Source organism: Zea mays, chromosome 6, assembly GCF_902167145.1.
Source record: "Zea mays cultivar B73 chromosome 6, Zm-B73-REFERENCE-NAM-5.0, whole genome shotgun sequence".
Lineage (NCBI taxonomy): Eukaryota > Viridiplantae > Streptophyta > Magnoliopsida > Poales > Poaceae > Zea > Zea mays.
In genome coordinates, this window is record NC_050101.1 from 166,092,309 (window position 1) to 166,109,709 (window position 17,401).

At 47.9% G+C, this 17,401-nt stretch overlaps 1 protein-coding gene across 8 annotated transcripts in view; it reads left to right on the plus strand.

Annotated features, from left to right (window-relative positions):
* LOC118472267 (probable LRR receptor-like serine/threonine-protein kinase At1g06840) overlaps nt 1-17,401 on the plus strand; it is a 35,648-nt gene that overhangs the window by 13,650 nt on the left and 4,597 nt on the right. For 5 of the 8 annotated variants that reach the window (XM_035960222.1, XM_035960221.1, XM_035960219.1 and 2 more), the window contains 11 exons: nt 13,793-13,894; nt 13,977-14,124; nt 14,755-14,826; nt 15,087-15,158; nt 15,332-15,475; nt 15,569-15,640; nt 15,743-15,814; nt 15,934-16,008; nt 16,238-16,306; nt 17,036-17,104; nt 17,171-17,242. In XM_035960222.1, the coding sequence (XP_035816115.1) occupies nt 13,798-13,894; nt 13,977-14,124; nt 14,755-14,826; nt 15,087-15,158; nt 15,332-15,475; nt 15,569-15,640; nt 15,743-15,814; nt 15,934-16,008; nt 16,238-16,306; nt 17,036-17,104; nt 17,171-17,242 (962 nt within the window). In that variant the 5' untranslated portion in view covers nt 13,793-13,797. Of the gene's footprint in view, nt 1-13,449; nt 13,538-13,792; nt 13,895-13,976; nt 14,125-14,754; nt 14,827-15,086; nt 15,159-15,331; nt 15,476-15,568; nt 15,641-15,742; nt 15,815-15,933; nt 16,009-16,237; nt 16,307-17,035; nt 17,105-17,170; nt 17,243-17,401 lie in introns of those variants that run through there. The other 3 variants (XM_035960217.1, XM_035960218.1, XM_035960224.1) reach the window with 3 other exon arrangements.

The window sequence follows — 17,401 nt, forward strand, 5'->3', positions numbered from 1 at the left end:
CTCCAACGATGAGGCGAAAAGACGGCGGGTTCCCCCCATCCGGGGGCTTGGAAGGTGGAAAGGCGCGGCGCATAAGGGAGCGAGAAGACATGGTCGCCTTACGAAAGGGGTCGCCCTCCTTTTAAAGGCAACTCTCCCTGCTTGCGCCCCCAACCGTCACGGGTTGGGTCTTCTCCAACACGCTCCAAAGCCCTCCCCTGCGGCGCGGGGGCTGGGTCCCGCATGTCATGCAGACCGGCTCCGAGCAGAAGAAGCCAAACCGCCGCGCGTGGTGCACGCAACCGCCCAGCGGTTACAAGTGACCCTCCACTTTTGCCCAGACCAACGGGCGAAAGAGGCGGGCAGCCATGCAGGCGGCATGCAACCGCGCCAAGTGGACGCACTTCTCCGACTCCCGACACGCCAGCATGGAGGCCCAGGCCCACGCGTCGCGCAACCGGCGCGCCGGATGCTGCATGCAAGCAACTGTACCGCCTGTGCCACCACCGCGCCTCCTCGATTGCGGAACCAATACCGCGACTCGAGGCGACCCCAGCGCGCGACCCAGCAGCGCCAGCCTGACGCAGCGGCCAACGCGACCAAAAGTGGGCCGGCAGTAATGACGGTGGCAGGCGCGCGGGAGCAGCGGTCACGTCGTCAGCCGAGCTCACGTCCCATCCGAGGGCAGCAAGAGAACCCCCTCTCATGGCGTGAAGACAACGCGCCCGTGATCCGTTCCTCGAACGGCTCGCGCGCGCAAACGGCCGCCCCGCCAACTACTCACCCCGTCGCATTAACTCCGCGGCTGGACAGGCGACGCTTCTGGCAGGAGCAGCAGGTGACGCTTCGCCAAAACAACCGCGCCAAAAAAGGTACGCCGCGTCATTCGGTTTCGTATCCTTTTCCCTTTTTCCTCTTTTCTCTATCTCTTGCGACAGGGACCGGGAAAGGGGGATACCCCGAAAGGGATCCTTCCCCGTGAAGGAACCAGGCTCCGAGCCTCCTTACTGATCAGAGGTTCGAAGGCTGGCCCCCCGAAGGGTTCAACAGCCGCCTCAGATCGCGTGGGCCCTACACCCACTACTGGTCAGAGGTTCGAAGGCCGGCCCCCCGAAGGGTTCCACGGCCGCCTCAGGCTACTCGGGTCCGCGCCCATTACTGATCAGGGGTTCGAAGGCTGGCCCCCGAAGGGTTCACAGTCGCCTCAGACGCCGAGCGAGGGATGACCAGGGGTACGTTCGATACATAACCAAGGCTCGGGCTGCGCTCCCGAGGTACCCTAGGACATTTCCGAGACCAGCGGGAGCGATCTTGTAACGGAATCCCATCGGAGGGAGGCATCGAGCCCTCGGACCCCGTCGCCAGGGGACCGGGTCCGGCAGATCACCCGCAGGTACTTTTGGGCGTGCCTCTGAGCCCCTAGCCGACCCCCAACGAACGGGGCACGGACGTCCACTCGGATTACCCGCTTGCAGCTCACCGGAGACACCATGTTCGGTGCCCATCGAGGGTAACATGGCGCTCTCCCCCCTCCTCCTTGCGGAAAGGCGACGTAGGGGCGTATGTAAAAAAGCCGAGTCTGTCCCTGATCGCCCTCTCGCCCTGTGTGGAGGCTCGGGGGCTGCTCTCGCAAACCCGGCTCCGGCCGAACCGTTGACAGCGTCAACATACCAGCCCGAGAACTTGGGCCCCGACCGTGCACCCGGGCTACGGCCAGTTCGCATGAGGGAACGACCAGACCAGCCGAAGCATTACGCAAGGCATTAAGACCTCGAAGGAGTGAAACCACTCCTCCGAGGCCTTGGGGGCTACACCCGGCGGGTGCGCTCGCGCGCACCCACCGGAACAAAATGCAACCGAGAAAGGCTGGTCCCCTTGCAAAAAAAGTGCGACGAAAGCCTCCAAGCGAGTGTTAACACTCCCTTCGAGGCTCGGGGGCTACTGTCGGGGACCATAATTAGGGGTACCCTCAAGACGCCTAATTCTCAGCTGGTAACCCCCATCAGCATAAAGCTACAAAGGCCTGATGGGTGCGATTAAGTCAGGGATCAGTCCATACGAGCGACTCGATCACGCCTCGCCCGAGCCTAGCCTCGGGCAAGGGCAGCCGACCCCGAGGGGTTTCCGTCTCGCCCGAGGCCCCCCCTTTTAACGGTGGACACATCTCCGGCTCGCCCGAGGCCTTGCCTTCGCTAAGAAGCAACCCTGACTAAATCGCCGCGCCGACCGACCGAGTCGCAGGAGCATTTAACGCAAAGGTGGCCTGACACCTTTATCCTGACACGCGCCCTCCGGCAGAGCCGAAGTGACCGCCGTCACTTCGCCGCTCCACTGACCGGTCTGACAGGAGGACAGCGCCGCCTGCGCCACTCCGACTGCAGTGCCACTTGACAGAGTGAGACTGACAGGCAGTCAGGCCTTGCCAAAGGCGCCATAGGAAACTCCGCTCCGCCCGACCCAGGGCTCGGACTCGGGCTAAGCCCCGGAAGACGGCGAACTCCGCTCCGCCCGACCCAGGGCTCGGACTCGGGCTAAGGCCCCGGAAGACGGCGAACTCCGCTCCGCCCGACCCAGGGCTCGGACTCGGGCTAAGGCCCCGGAAGACGGCGAACTCCGCTCCGCCCGACCCAGGGCTCGGACTCGGGCTAAGGCCCCGGAAGACGGCGAACTCCGCTCCGCCCGACCCAGGGCTCGGACTCGGGCTCAGCCCCAGAAGACGACGAACTCCGCTTCGCCCGACCCCAGGGCTCGGACTCCGCCCTGGCCTCTGCCGAACAACCTCCGCCTCGCCCGACCCAGGAGCTCAGGCTCAGCCTCGGCCATGGAAGACAGACTCGACCCCGGCTTCGGAGGAGCCTCCACGTCGCCCGACCTAGGGCACAGGCCTGCCACATCAACAGTAAGCGCCATCATCACCCTACCCCGAGCCGACTCGGGCCGCAGAGAACAAGACCGGTGTCCCATCTGGCTAGCTCCGCCAGATAGGCAATGATGGCGCCCCGCTAGCCCAGTGACGACGGCGGCTCTCAGCTCCCTTACGGAAGCAGGGGGACGTCAGCAAGGACCCAACCGCTCCGACAGCTGTCCCTCCGCCAGGCTCCGTTGCTCCTCCGACAGCCACGACACCACACCAGCAGGGTGCCAAGATCTCTCCGGCTGCCACATTGGCATGTACTTAGGGCTCTAGCTCTCCCCCCGCTAGACACGTAGCACTCTGCTACACCCCCATTGTACACCTGGATCCTCTCCTTACGACTATAAAAGGAAGGACCAGGGCCTTCTTAGAGAAGGTTGGCCGCGCAGGGACGAGGATGGGACAGGCGCTCTCTTGGGGCCGCTCGCTTCCCTCACCCGCGTGGACGCTTGTAACCCCCTACTGCAAGCGCACCCGACCTGGGCGCGGGACGAACACGAAGGCCGCGGGATTTCCACCTCTCTCACGCCCGTCTTCGGCCACCTCGCTTCCCCCCTTCGCGCTCGCCCACGCGCTCGACCCATCTGGGCTGGGGCACGCGGCACACTCACTCGTCGGCCTGAGGGACCCCCCGGTCTCGAGACGCCGACAGATATCGGCTAATTGATCTTTAGTGTTAATGTATGAAATCTCGATATCCCCCTTTTGTTGGTGATCCCTAAGAAAATGATACCGAATGGCTATGTGTTTAGTGCGGCTATGCTCAACGGGATTATCCGCCATGCGGATTGCACTCTCATTATCACATAGAAGAGGAACTTTGGTTAGTTTGTAACCGTAGTCCCGCAGGGTTTGCCTCATCCATAGCAATTGCGCGCAACAGTGGCCTGCAGCAATATACTCGGCTTCGGCGGTAGAAAGAGCTAACGAATTTTGCTTCTTTGAAGCCCAAGACACCAAGGATCTTCCCAAGAACTGGCAAGTCCCCGATGTGCTCTTTCTATTGATCTTACACCCCGCCCAATCGGCATCCGAATAACCAATCAAATCAAATGTGGATCCCCTAGGGTACCAAAGCCCAAACTTAGGAGTATAAGCCAAATATCTCAAGATTCGTTTTACGGTCGTAAGGTGGGATTCCTTAGGGTCGGATTGGAATCTTGCACACATGCAAACGGAAAGCATAATGTCCGGTCGAGATGCACATAAATAAAGCAATGAACCAATCATCGACCGGTATACCTTTTGATCGACGGATTTACCTCCCGTGTCGAGGTCGAGATGCCCATTAGTTCCCATGGGTGTCTTGATGGGCTTGGCATCCTTCATTCCAAACTTGGTTAGAATGTCTTGAGTATACTTTGTTTGACAAATGAAGGTGCCCTCTTAGAGTTGCTTGACTTGGAATCCTAGAAAATACTTCAACTCCCCCATCATAGACATCTCGATTTTTTGTGTCATGATCCTACTAAATTCTTCACATGTAGATTCGTTAGTAGACCCAAATATAATATCATCAACATAAATTTGGCATACAAACAAATCATTGTCAAGAGTTTTAGTGAATAAAGTAGGATCGGCCTTGCCGACTTTGAAGCCATTTGCAATAAGGAAGTCTCTAAGGCATTCATACCATGCTCTTGGGGCTTGCTTGAGCCCATAAAGCGCCTTAGAGAGCCTATAGACATGGTTAGGATACTCACTATCTTCAAAGCCGGGAGGTTGCTCAACATAGACCTCCTCCTTGATTGGTCCGTTGAGGAAGGCACTCTTCACGTCCATTTGGTAAAGCTTGAAGCCATGGTAAGTAGCATAGGCTAATAATATGCGAATTGACTCAAGCCTAGCTACGGGTGCATAGGTTTCACCGAAATCCAAACCTTCGACTTGGGAGTATCCCTTGGCCACAAGTCGAGCTTTGTTCCTAGTCACCACACCATGCTCGTCTTGCTTGTTGCGGAAGACCCACTTGGTTCCTACAACATTTTGGTTAGGACGTGGAACTAAATGTCATACCTCATTCCTAGTGAAGTTGTTGAGCTCCTCTTGCATCGCCATCACCCAATCCGAATCTTGAAGTGCTTCCTCTACCCTGTGTGGGTCAATAGAGGAAACAAAAGAGTAATGTTCACAAAAATGTGCAACACGAGATCTAGTGGTTACCCCCTTATGAATGTCACCGAGGATTGTGTCGACGGGGTGATCTCGTTGTATTGCTTGGTGGACTCTTGGGTGTGGCGGCCTTGGTTGTTCATCCTCCTTGTCTTGATCATTTGCATCTCCCCCTTGATTGTTGCCGTCATCTTGAGGGGGCTCATCTCTTTGATCTTCTCCTTCATCAATTTGAGCCTCGTCCTCATCTTGGGTTGGCGGAGATGCTTGCGTGGAGGAGGATGGTTGATCTTGTGCATTTGGAGGCTCTTCGGATTCCTTAGGACACACATCCCCAATGGACATGTTCCTTAGCGCGATGCATGGAGCCTGTTCTTCACCTATCTCATCAAGATCAACTTGCTCTACTTGAGAGCCGTTAGTCTCATCAAACACAACGTCACAAGAAACTTCAACTAGTCCTGAGGACTTGTTAAAGACTCTATATGCCCTTGTGTTTGAATCATATCCTAGTAAAAAGCCTTCTACAGTTTTAGGAGCAAATTTAGATTTTCTACCTCTTTTAACAAGAATAAAGCATTTGCTACCAAAAACTCTAAAATATGAAATATTGGGCTTTTTACCGGTTAGGAGTTCATAGGATGTCTTCTTGAGGATTCGGTGTAGATATAACCGGTTGATGGCGTAGCAGGCGGTGTTGACTGCCTCGGCCCAAAACCGATCCGGTGTCTTGTACTCATCAAGCATGGTTCTTGCCATGTCCAATAGAGTTCGATTCTTCCTCTCCACTACACCATTTTGTTGTGGGGTGTAGGGAGAAGAGAACTCATGCTTGATGCCCTCTTCCTCAAGAAAGCCTTCAATTTGTGAGTTCTTGAACTCCGTCCCATTGTCGCTTCTAATTTTCTTGATCCTTAAGCCGAACTCATTTTGAGCTCGTCTCAAGAATCCCTTTAAGGTTTCTTGGGTATGCGATTTTTCCTGCAAAAAGAACACCCAAGTGAAGCGAGAATAATCATCCACTATTACAAGACAATACTTACTCCCGCCGATGCTTATGTAAGTAATCGGGCCGAATAGATCCATGTGGAGTAGCTCAAGTGGCCTGTCGGTCGTCATGATGTTCTTGTGTGGATGATGGGATCCAACTTGCTTTCCTGCTTGGCATGCGCTACAAATCTTGTCTTTCTCAAAATGAACATTTGTTAGTCCTAAAATGTGCTCTCCCTTTAGAAGCTTATGAAGATTCTTCATCCCAACGTGGGCTAGTCGGCGATGCCAAAGCCAACCCATGTTAGTCTTAGCAATTAAGCATGTGTCGAGTTCAGCTCTATCAAAATCTACCAAGTATAGCTGACCTTCTAACACACCCTTAAATGCTATTGAATCATCACTTCTTCTAAAGACAGTGACACCTACATCAGTAAAGAGACAGTTGTAGCCCATTTGACATAATTGAGATACAGAAAGCAAATTGTAATCTAAAGAATCTACAAGAAAAACATTGGAAATAGTATGGTCAGGTGATATAGCAATTTTATCCAATCCTTTGACCAAACCTTGATTTCCATCCCCGAATGTGATAGCTCGTTGGGGATCTTGGTTTTTCTCATATGAGGAGAACATCTTCTTCTCCCCTGTCATGTGGTTTGTGCACCCGCTGTCGAGTATCCAACTTGAGCCCCCGGATGCATAAACCTACAAAACAATTTTAGTTCTTGACTTTAGGTACCCAAACGGTTTTGGGTCCTTTGGCATTAGAAACAAGAACTTTGGGTACCCAAACACAAGTCTTGGAACCCTTGTGTTTGCCCCCAACAAACTTGGCAACTACCTTGCCGGATTTGTTAGTAAGCACATAGGATGCATCAAAAGTTTTGAATGAAATGTCATGATCATTTGATGCATTAGGAGTTTTCCTTTTAGGCAACTTAGCACGGGTTGGTTGCCTAGAACTAGATGTCTCACCCTTATACATAAAAGCATGGTTAGGGCCAGAGTGAGACTTCCTAGAATGAGTTCTCCTAATTTTGCTCTCGGGATAGCCGGCAGGGTACAAAATGTATCCTTCGTTATCCTGAGGCATGGGAGCCTTGCCCTTAACAAAGTTAGACAAATTTTTAGGAGGGGCATTAAGTTTGACATTGTCTCCCCTTTGGAAGCCAATGTCATCCTTGATGCCAGGGCGTCTCCCATTATAGAGCATACTTCTAGCAAATTTAAGCTTTTCATTTTCTAAGTTATGCTCGGCAATTTTAGCATCTAAAACCGCTATATGATCATTTTGTTGTTTAATTAAAGCCATATGATCATGAATAGCATCAATATCAATATCTCTACATCTATCACAAATAGACACATGCTCAATAGTAGATGTAGAGGGTTTGCAAGAATTAAGTTCAACAATCTTAGCACGCAAAATGTCATTGTTGTCTCTAATATTGGAAATTGTAACATTGCAAACATCTAATTCTTTAGCCTTAGCAATCAATTTCTCATTCTCATTTCTAAGGCTAGCAATAGAGACATTCAACTCATCAATCCTAGCAAGTAAATCAACATTATCATCTCTAGGATTGGAAGTTGAAATAGTACAAACATGAGAATCAACCTTAGCAATTAATTTAGCATTTTCATTTCTAAGGTTGGCAATAGTGTCATGGCAAGTGCTTAGCTCACTAGATAGTTTTTGACATTTTTCTATTTCTAGAGCATAAGCATTTTTAACCTTAACATGTTTCTTGTTTTCCTTAATTAGGAAGTCCTCTTGGGAATCCAAAAGGTCATCCTTTTCATGAATAGCACTAATCAATTCATTTAATTTTTCCTTTTGTTCCATGTTAAGGTTGGCAAAAAGGGTACGCAAGTTATCCTCCTCATCACTAGCATTTTCATCACTAGAAGATTCATATTTAGTGGAGGATTTAGATTTAACCTTCTTCTTTTTGACGTCTTTTGCCATGAGGCACTTGTGGCCGACGTTTGGGAAGAGGAGTCCCTTGGTGACGGCGATGTTAGCGGCGTCCTCGTCGGAGGAGGAGTCGGTGGAGCTCTCGTCCGAGTCCCACTCCCGACAAACATGGACATCGCCGCCCTTCTTCTTGTAGTATCTCTTCTTTTCTCTCCTCTTTTCCTTCTTGTCGTTATCCCTGTCACTGTCACTTGATAATGGACATTTAGCAATAAAATGACCGGGCTTATGTCATGGGCATCATAGGGAGCGAGAGGCAACAGCCAGGCTGGGATAAGGCTAGAGAATAAGATTGAGATGAGCTGGGATAAGGCTAGAGAATAAGATTGAGATGAGAGAATTGTGGAGAGTTGGTTAGCAGCAGATAAGTCCAAGAAAGTAGGAGTTAGTTGAGAGTTTGTAGGAGAAGTTAGTTAGCCATAGGGCTATTTATAAGCCGCATGGCAGCAGGAAATAAATCAAGCAAGATCATTATCAAACCAATCTCTCTCCCTTGCAATGACCCTCTCAAGCGCCTAGGGCTGCTACCCTAGAACCAAGCCTGCGGCAGAGGGGTATAACCTCGCCGGAGAAGACAACTATCCCCATGGACCGGTCCATGACACCTGGTATCAGAACCAGGTTATCCTCACCACCACCAGCCGCCCATCCCTCACCACCACCAACCGCCGCGCCATCAGCCGCCGCAACGCCCTCCCACCCGCCCTCTCCAACTCCAGATGCATTCACTCGGCTCGAAGAGAGTTTTGGCTGTCTCGCAGAGAAGTGGGATCAGTTCGTTGTGATGTTCCATCGCTACAAGGAGAAGACAGAGAAGGAACTCCAAGCAGCGGTGCGACTTCAGGCGGCAGCGCGAGGGTTCCTGGCACGCCGCCAGGTACAATCCCTTCGTGGGGAGAAGCACCTTGCTGTGGCCTCCAGGGCCACCCCATGGCCGTCATCACATGAGCAGGCTGTGGTGCGCCTGCAAGCCGCAGTGCGCGGCTTCCTTGTTAGGCGGGCGGTGCGGAAGCTGCACTTGCTGATCAGCTCATCGCTGCACCAACTCGCAGCCTGCGCGCCCAACCACCAGGTCTCGTCTATACTTTTTGAAACCCCTGCAGAAGTCGAGATCTGGGTATGCAGCCCCCTGCACGGCCAAAGAGGGTCATCTCCTTCATTCGGGCAACTACCTTGGTGCTGGACAGACCCAACATAAGAACAGGCTGGTTCCTACTTCACCTTTCATCCAACGTGAAGTCCGCAGTTCAGCTCTTTCCTTGGGATCCAGGAGGACAGGAGGACATAGCTGCAGTTCAAATTTATATTTTAGTTCCACAATTATTTTGTATTTTCATCTTAAATAATAAAGGTAAGTCGAGATGTAAAAGGCTTAACCTTAAGTCGTGTCAGGTAAGTCTATGGCAGCTCGAGGACGAGCTGGTCCTCAAGGGAGGGGGAGATGTCATGGGCATCATAGGGAGCGAGAGGCAACAGCCAGGCTGGGATAAGGCTAGAGAATAAGATTGAGATGAGCTGGGATAAGCCTAGAGAATAAGATTGAGATGAGAGAATTGTGGAGAGTTGGTTAGCAGCAGATAAGTCCAAGAAAGTAGGAGTTAGTTGAGAGTTTGTAGGAGAAGTTGGTTAGCCATAGGGCTATTTATAAGCCGCATGGCAGCAGGGAATAAATCAAGCAAGATCATTATCAAACCAATCTCTCTCCCTTGCAATGACCCTCTCAAGCGCCTAGGGCTGCTACCCTAGAACCAAGCCTGCGGCAGAGGGGTATAACCTCGCCGGAGAAGACAGCTATCCCCATGGACCGAAGGTCCATGACAGCTTACCACACTTGTAGCAAACCTTCTTGGAACGGGATTTGTATTCCTTCCCCTTCCGTTGCTTGAGGATTTGGCGAAAGCTTTTGATGATTAAAGCCATCTCCTCATTGTCGAGCTTGGAGGCATCAATTGGTTGTCTACTCGGTGTAGACTCCTCCTTCTTCTCCTCCGTCGCCTTAAATGCCACCGGTTGTGTTTCGGACGTGGAGGGTTCATCAAGCTCGTTGATCTTCTTTGAGCCTTTAATCATACATTCAAAGCTCACAAAATTCCCGATTACTTCCTCGGGAGTCATTAGTGTGTATCTAGGATTACCACGAATTAATTGAACTTGAGTGGGGTTAAGGAAAATGAGAGATCTTAGAATAACCTTAACCACCTCGTGGTCGTCCCACTTCTTGCTCCCGAGGTTGCGCACTTGGTTCACCAAGGTTTTGAGCCGGTTGTACATATCTTGTGGCTCCTCCCCTTGGCGAAGACGAAAACGACCGAGCTCCCCCTCGATCGTTTCCCGCTTGGTGATCTTGGTGAGTTCATCACCCTTGTGCGCGGTCTTGAGAAGGTCTCAAATCTCCTTTGCATTCTTCAACCCTTGCACCTTGTTGTATTCCTCCTTGCTTGGAGAGGCGAGGAGTATGGTTGTAGCTTGAGAGTTGAAGTGCTCGATTTGGGCCACTTCGTCCGTATCATAGTCTTCATCCCCTACGGATGGTACCTGTGCTCCAAACTCAACAACATTCCATATACTTTTGTGGAGTGAGGTTAGATGAAATTTCATTAAATCACTCCACCTAGCATAATCTTCGCCATCAAAGGTTGGCGGTTTGCCTAATGGAACGGAAAGTAATGGAGTAGGTCAAGATGTACGAGGATAGTGTAAGGGAATCTTACTAAACTTCTTGCGCTCTTGGTGCTTAGAAGTTACGGACGGCGCATCGGAGTCGGAGGTTGATGTTGATGAAGTATCGGTCTCGTAGTAGACCACTTTTCTCATCCTCTTGTGCTTGTCGCCTTTCCGATGCGACTTGTGGAAAGAAGATTTTTCCTTCTTCTCTTTGTGGTGAGAAGAAGAAGATCTTTTCTCCTTCCGTTTGGAGGAGTCCTTTTTCTTCTCCTTCCTCTTGGTGCGGGACTCTTCCGATGAAGTGCTCCCGTGGCTCGTAGTGGGCTTGTCGCCGGTCTCCATCTCCCTCTTGGTGTGATCTCCCGACATCACTTCGAGCGGTTAGGCTCTAATGAAGTACCGGGCTCTGATACCAATTGAAAGTCGCCTAGAGGGGGGGTGAATAGGGCGAAACTGAAATTTACAAATATAAACACAACTACAAGCCGGGTTAGCGTTAGAAATATAATAGAGTCCGCGAGAGAGAGTGCAAAACAAATCGCAAGCGAATAATGAAGTGAGACACGCGGATTTGTTTTACCGAGGTTCGGTTCTTTCAAACCTACTCCCCGTTGAGGAGGCCACAAAGGCCGGGTCTCTTTCAACCCTTACCCTCTCTCAAACGGTCCCTCGGACCGAGTGAGCTTTCTCTTCTCAATCACTTGGAACACAAAGTTCCTACAAGGACCACCACAAGATTGGTGTCTCTTGCCTCAATTACAAGTGAGTTTGATCGCAAGAAAGAATCAAGAAGGAAGAAAGCAATCCAAGCGCAAGAGCTCGAAAGAACACAAGCAAATCTCTCTCACTAGTCACTAGGGCGTTGTGTGGAGTGTGGAGAGGATTTGATCACTTTGGTGTGTCTAGAATTGAATGCTAGAGCTCTTGTAAGTAGTTGAGAAGTGGAAAACTTGGATGACTTGAATGTGGGGTGGTTGGGGGTATTTATAGCCCCAACCACCAAACTAGCCGTTTGGTGGAGGCTGTCTGTCGTATGGTGCACCGGACAGTCCGGTGCACACCGGACAGTCTGGTGCGACAGCCACGTCACCAAAGCCGTTGGGTTCCGACCGTTGGAGCTCTGACTTCTGGGCCCGCCTAGATGTCCGGTGGCGCACCGGACATGTACTGTAGGGTGTCCGGTGCACCAGCATGGGCGTGCCTGACCTCTGCGCGCGCTGGCGCGCATTAAATGCGCCACAGGTAGCCGTTGGCGCCAGAAGTAGTCGTTGCCCCGCTGTTACACCGGACAGTCCGGTGTACACCGGACAGTCCGGTGAATTATAGCGGAGCAGCTGAAATGAATTCCCGAGGCTGGCGAGTTCTAGAGGCCGCTCTTCCTTGGAGCACCGGACATGTCCGGTGTACACCGGACAGTCCGGTGAATTATAGCGGAGTTGCCTCTGGAATTTCTCGAAGGTGACGAGTTTGAGTTGGAGTCCTCTGGTGCACCGGACATATCCGGTGGCACACCGGACAGTCCGGTGCGCCAGACCAGAGGTGCCTTCGGTTGTCCCTTTGCTCTTTTGTTGAACCCAATACTTGGTCTTTTTATTGGCTAAGTGTGAACCTTTGGCACCTGTATAGCTTATACACTAGAGCAAACTAGTTAGTCCAAATATTTGTGTTGGCAATTCAACCACCAAAATTAATTAGGGATTAGGTGTAAGCCTAATTCCCTTTCAGTAGTACCCCTGGTTGTTGCACCACCGAATGCGCTACTCCTCTAGATACATCGTGTTCGAGGACACTCATACAACGTCAGCAATGGCCATCGTCTCAGCGCACAAGAATTCATGGCCAGTCAGTAGCGACTTACGTGGCAGGTTGGGCTTCAGGTGGACGATGAGCTGGACGACGTGATGGCATCGTCGTCGAATGCGGTGCCCAGAACAACCCGAGAGTCGCCGACGTTGGCGACGACTATGAGGTCCCCCTGCTTGACGATGGACAGCGCGGAGCAGCCGCTCTGCACCGCGTCCAAGCGGCTGCTGCGCCGGAGCTTGTCGTACATAGCGGCACATGCGGCCACGTAGGACTGTTTCTAGAGGTCGAACTGGCAGTCGCCAAGTTTCTTCTTGTCGTCGATGAGCGACCCCAACGCGAGTGTCTCCTGCTAATGGTGTTTGTTCGGGGTTTAAGTAAGAAACATGGATTCATGTTTGGCGTTGGTTTATAAAAATGACTCATAAGTCAGATCCATGGAAAAAATATTACAAAGAATAAATGTCACGCATGCAAAAAAGGAATTTAAGTTGAAAACATTATTCAAACAAAAGAAATTGCATGCAAGGCTCTTCTTTAAATACTATTCCCTCCATCCAAAAATATAATTCAAGAATCTCGGTAATACTTATTTACTACTACGCATTGTGCAAGGGTAGCAGTTGAGCTTGGGGAGAGATGCAGTAGATGTGTTTTCTGTTATAGATGTAGACATAAACACACATGTGGTGTAGTGGTAGCTACTGCTATCATTTGCTTGAGAGGTCGTGGCTTCGAATGCCCTTGGGGCTATGTGTATTTTTTAAATTTTAGCTAGGCGTCGGCTGTACGGGGGAATGAGAATGAGCTTTGCGGGGAGGGGGAATGAGAATGATAGATATAGAATGGAAAGGCAGAACACGGAATGAGTATCTGCTGCCTGTGCTGGTTTAGTTGGCATGTCGTGATTCCAAAAGTAGGAAAGTGTTATCGTCAGTGTAGTTGAAATAATTAGCAGTGACGCTGGGCAATATATATGCTCAACCAAAAAGGGGTTCGGTTTCATCGCTGTAAGCTATACATGCTTCTCCTCCCCGGCCAGTTATATATTTATTTTGAACAGACTGTTGGGCCAGACAGGTTGTTAGAACATGGTAGGTGCACTACTGCATGTGACTATATCATATTTGCATATCTGGCCACTATTTCCCCGCTCCATTGAAAAATAAGCATGTCAAGATAAATATTTCTTTCCCTGATCGTACAAATCCACGACATGAAGAATGATGTTACTACTAATCATTGTTTTTATATAGGGTCAGGCGATTCTCTTTTCTTGGATATATATATAGCAAATGATGTTTTGGATATTTGCGCTGTTGGGATATGACAATTTGCTAATTTTCTAGGAGGGATGGCTAAGTTTGCAGACGTCCTCTGTGCAGTTACACTACTTGTGTTGCTCCCCTGCTCGGATGTTGCATTGGGGCAGACTACTGACCCTTCCGAGGGTAATTTCTATCTGCCATATGTTAATTTGTGAGAACGTTTGAAACTCTGCAAGTTAATGAATGGTTTATTCCCATAATGTAGTCAATGGGCTCAGGGCTATCAAGGGACGATTAGTTGATCCTATGCAAAACCTTATGAATTGGAATAGGGGAGATCCGTGCAGGTCAAATTGGACAGGAGTCTTCTGCCACAAAGTGAATGATGATACATTTCTTCATGTGACAGAATTGTACGATCAGCACTTCTATTTTATTTGTTCATCATATTTTGTTTTTTTCTATCCATTTGTCTTGGTTACCATGTTGCTCTTGTTGAATAAAAATCAACAGTCACTATTATTATCAAAGGTAGTTTTTACGGTCAAATGCCAACTTCATCCGACTCCGCAAGGGAATTTTTTTCCTGCATTTACACATAAATCCAACTGTAACATGAACTGCCTTGGTTGACAATTGTCCAATCATAAAAACATGAAACATCAGTCCTGTGAGTTGTATCAGACTAAGTTTACAAATCCTAGCACCATTGCTCTCTGGCTTCTTTTCTAAGGCATTTGTTTTGCTTGAAATATTATTGGTTTTGTAAAGTTTGTTTATTTTATTACATCAGCACGATATGGAATATAACAACCCAGTAACTCATTAAGGCCTTGTTTGGTTATTTTAATTCCATGTGAATTGGAGTGGATTGGGTGGGATTGAGACGTATTTTGACTTGTTATGCATTTAAAACGACTTAATCCCACCCAATCCACATGGTTTAGCATCAAAACAAACAAGCCCTAAGTCGTTTCTGTGTAAGTTAATGAATGGTTTATTCCCATAGCTGTTCCTAATACCATTTTTTTATCTCTATACAGGCAGTTATTTAAGAGGAATCTCTCAGGAACTCTGGCACCAGAGGTCAGCCTTTTATCTCATCTGAAAACACTGTAAGTATTACTCTAAAATTCAAACTTCCTCTCTTTTTTTAGTTCTCCTGCATTTTGTAAATTTAAACTTTTCTAATTTCCATTCACTATCTTTTCAATACGTGCATAAAATCATGGTGCTTTGCTAGCAAGTTTTCGAGCACAATTTTGATTCCTTATTTCATTGTTTTGAGCAGAATTTTGTTCTTGATTCCTTTTCTTTGAGGCAACATTTATTCTTGATTCTTAAGCTATTCAACTAAATGATGTGTTTCTTGAAGGGATTTTATGTGGAACAACTTAACTGGTAGCATCCCAAAGGAAATAGGCAACATCACTACGCTCAAACTTATGTAAGTTTTCTTTTTCTATTATTTTTCTTACCTCATTAAATTATTCAGCATGTCTCAACCTCATAATGCACACAACAACATCAGTTCAACATTACCAGTTCTAATTTATGAACATTTCTCCACAATATCTGTGTTAAATAACATTGATATAGTTATTTTCATGCCTTTTGCAGACTTTTGAATGGCAATCAACTCTCTGGTATTTTACCTTATGAGATCGGTAACCTTCAAAGTTTAAACAGATTACAGGTTGACCAAAACCAATTGTCCGGCCCCATACCTAAATCATTTTCCAATTTAAGAAGTGTGAAACGTCTGTAAGAATTGTTTATTTCCATTGTCTATTTGTCTCTCTGTTTTTCAGTTTCATCTGTACTTATTTCTAACCTCAACCATCCTATTCATTTTAGTCATATGAACAATAATTCGTTAAGTGGGGCCATCCCGTCTGAACTTTCCACATTGCCTCTTCTTCTTCACCTGTATGTGGAACTCTACTTGTTTCCCGATTTTCTTCTTCTGCAAATAAAAAAAATGAAATATTAAATTACTCTTCATTCTCATACTTTGATGCAACCTTGCAGGCTTGTTGACAATAACAACCTATCTGGACCTCTCCCTCCAGAATTTGCTGAAGCGCCTGCCATGAAAATATTGTACGTACCTAAATTTTCTTGCGATGGGTTTGTATTTATCCCACTGAAATCAGAATAAAATTGCTTATCATATAAACGTATAACTATTTCTGACATTCATATCATTCTGTTTCTACTAGTCAGGCTGATAACAATAACTTCAGTGGAAGTTCCATCCCTACTACATATAACAACATATCCACACTACTAAAGCTGTAAGAATGGATTTTTTCTATTATTCTTTTGTTTTTTTATCCTTTCTCCTTTATTATATGAAAATTAAAAGATGTGAATATCTTTTGTTAATCATACATCATATAAAAAATTAGTTTAGCCTCTACTCAAAATGTAATTGCAACCATCCATGGTTCCAACATCCAGCTTCCATAGCCTAAACTTACTCAGAATTAAAAGACCTGAGGAGAATATTTCTTGTATTACCAGGAGTCTTAGAAATTGCAGCTTGCAAGGAGATATTCCAGATTTGAGTAGCATACCTCAACTTGGCTATTTGTGAGTACATCTCAGTTTTAGTTCCCAATTAATGTATTTTAGCATTATGACTATCGATTGTTGCTATGAACTTGGCTCTTCGAACAGTTTAAATTTTTTTAAAAAATATTAAGATTAGTGTGGTTTTCAAGAGTGTTTTGGTACAACCTCTTGAGAAAGTTTGGGCTGCACAGCTTATCCCCTCAGCAAGCGGAGACTTCCTTTTTTGGCTGGTGGGAGAGATCTCCGGCTCAGGTCCTCAGTCTGGAAAAGAAAGGATTGGATTCTCTTATTGCCTTAGGGGCCTAGATGATCTAGAATCATAGGATTGGATTCTCTTATCCCCTCAGCAAGCGGTGGTGTTTGATGGCAGGACCCCTTGTATCTCCTTCCTCCTTCAGGCTGCTGGTGAGGAAAGGGAGAAATGGCAGATGGCTGGTGCCAAAGGTCTTTCCTTCTTGGCCGGCCAAGCTTCCTAGCTCCTAGGGCTGTGGTTTTTTAGTTTTGATCTTTATGGATAGTTTTGTGAATGCCTGCTTCTGGCCTCCATAAGGAGTGTGTTGTATCTGGGTCCTTTCTAACCCCCCCCCTATCCCCTCTACTTTAATATATGGGTGCACAGTTCTCCTGCGCTCTTTTCGAAAAAAAGATTAGTGTGGTTTTATCCCTTTTCAATAGGCACCCAACTTTTCAGTTCACACAGTTCAGGACATGTCTTATGTCTTAATAACTCTCAGATTCATGTTTCAGGGATATTAGCTGGAACCAGTTGACAGGATCTATACCAACTAATAAGCTCGCTTCCAATATCACTACAATGTATGTAATTAAGATAACGTTTGTCTATTTTCGTTAATCATCGATCTCATTCTAGTTATGTGGCAGTGATTTGTCGCACAACATGCTCAATGGAACTATCCCACAGAACTTCTCAGGGCTCCCCAAGCTTCAGATATTGTAAGTGTAACTTGGTAAACAGTCTTCAACGGCCTTTTGCATTGAACATGGATATGATTTCTTTTGCATATGGTTCTGTTTATTTTCACTGCAAATATGTGAACTTTGTTTACGTAATATCTAGTGAAGAGATTACAAATACTTCTGTTTGTAATCTCC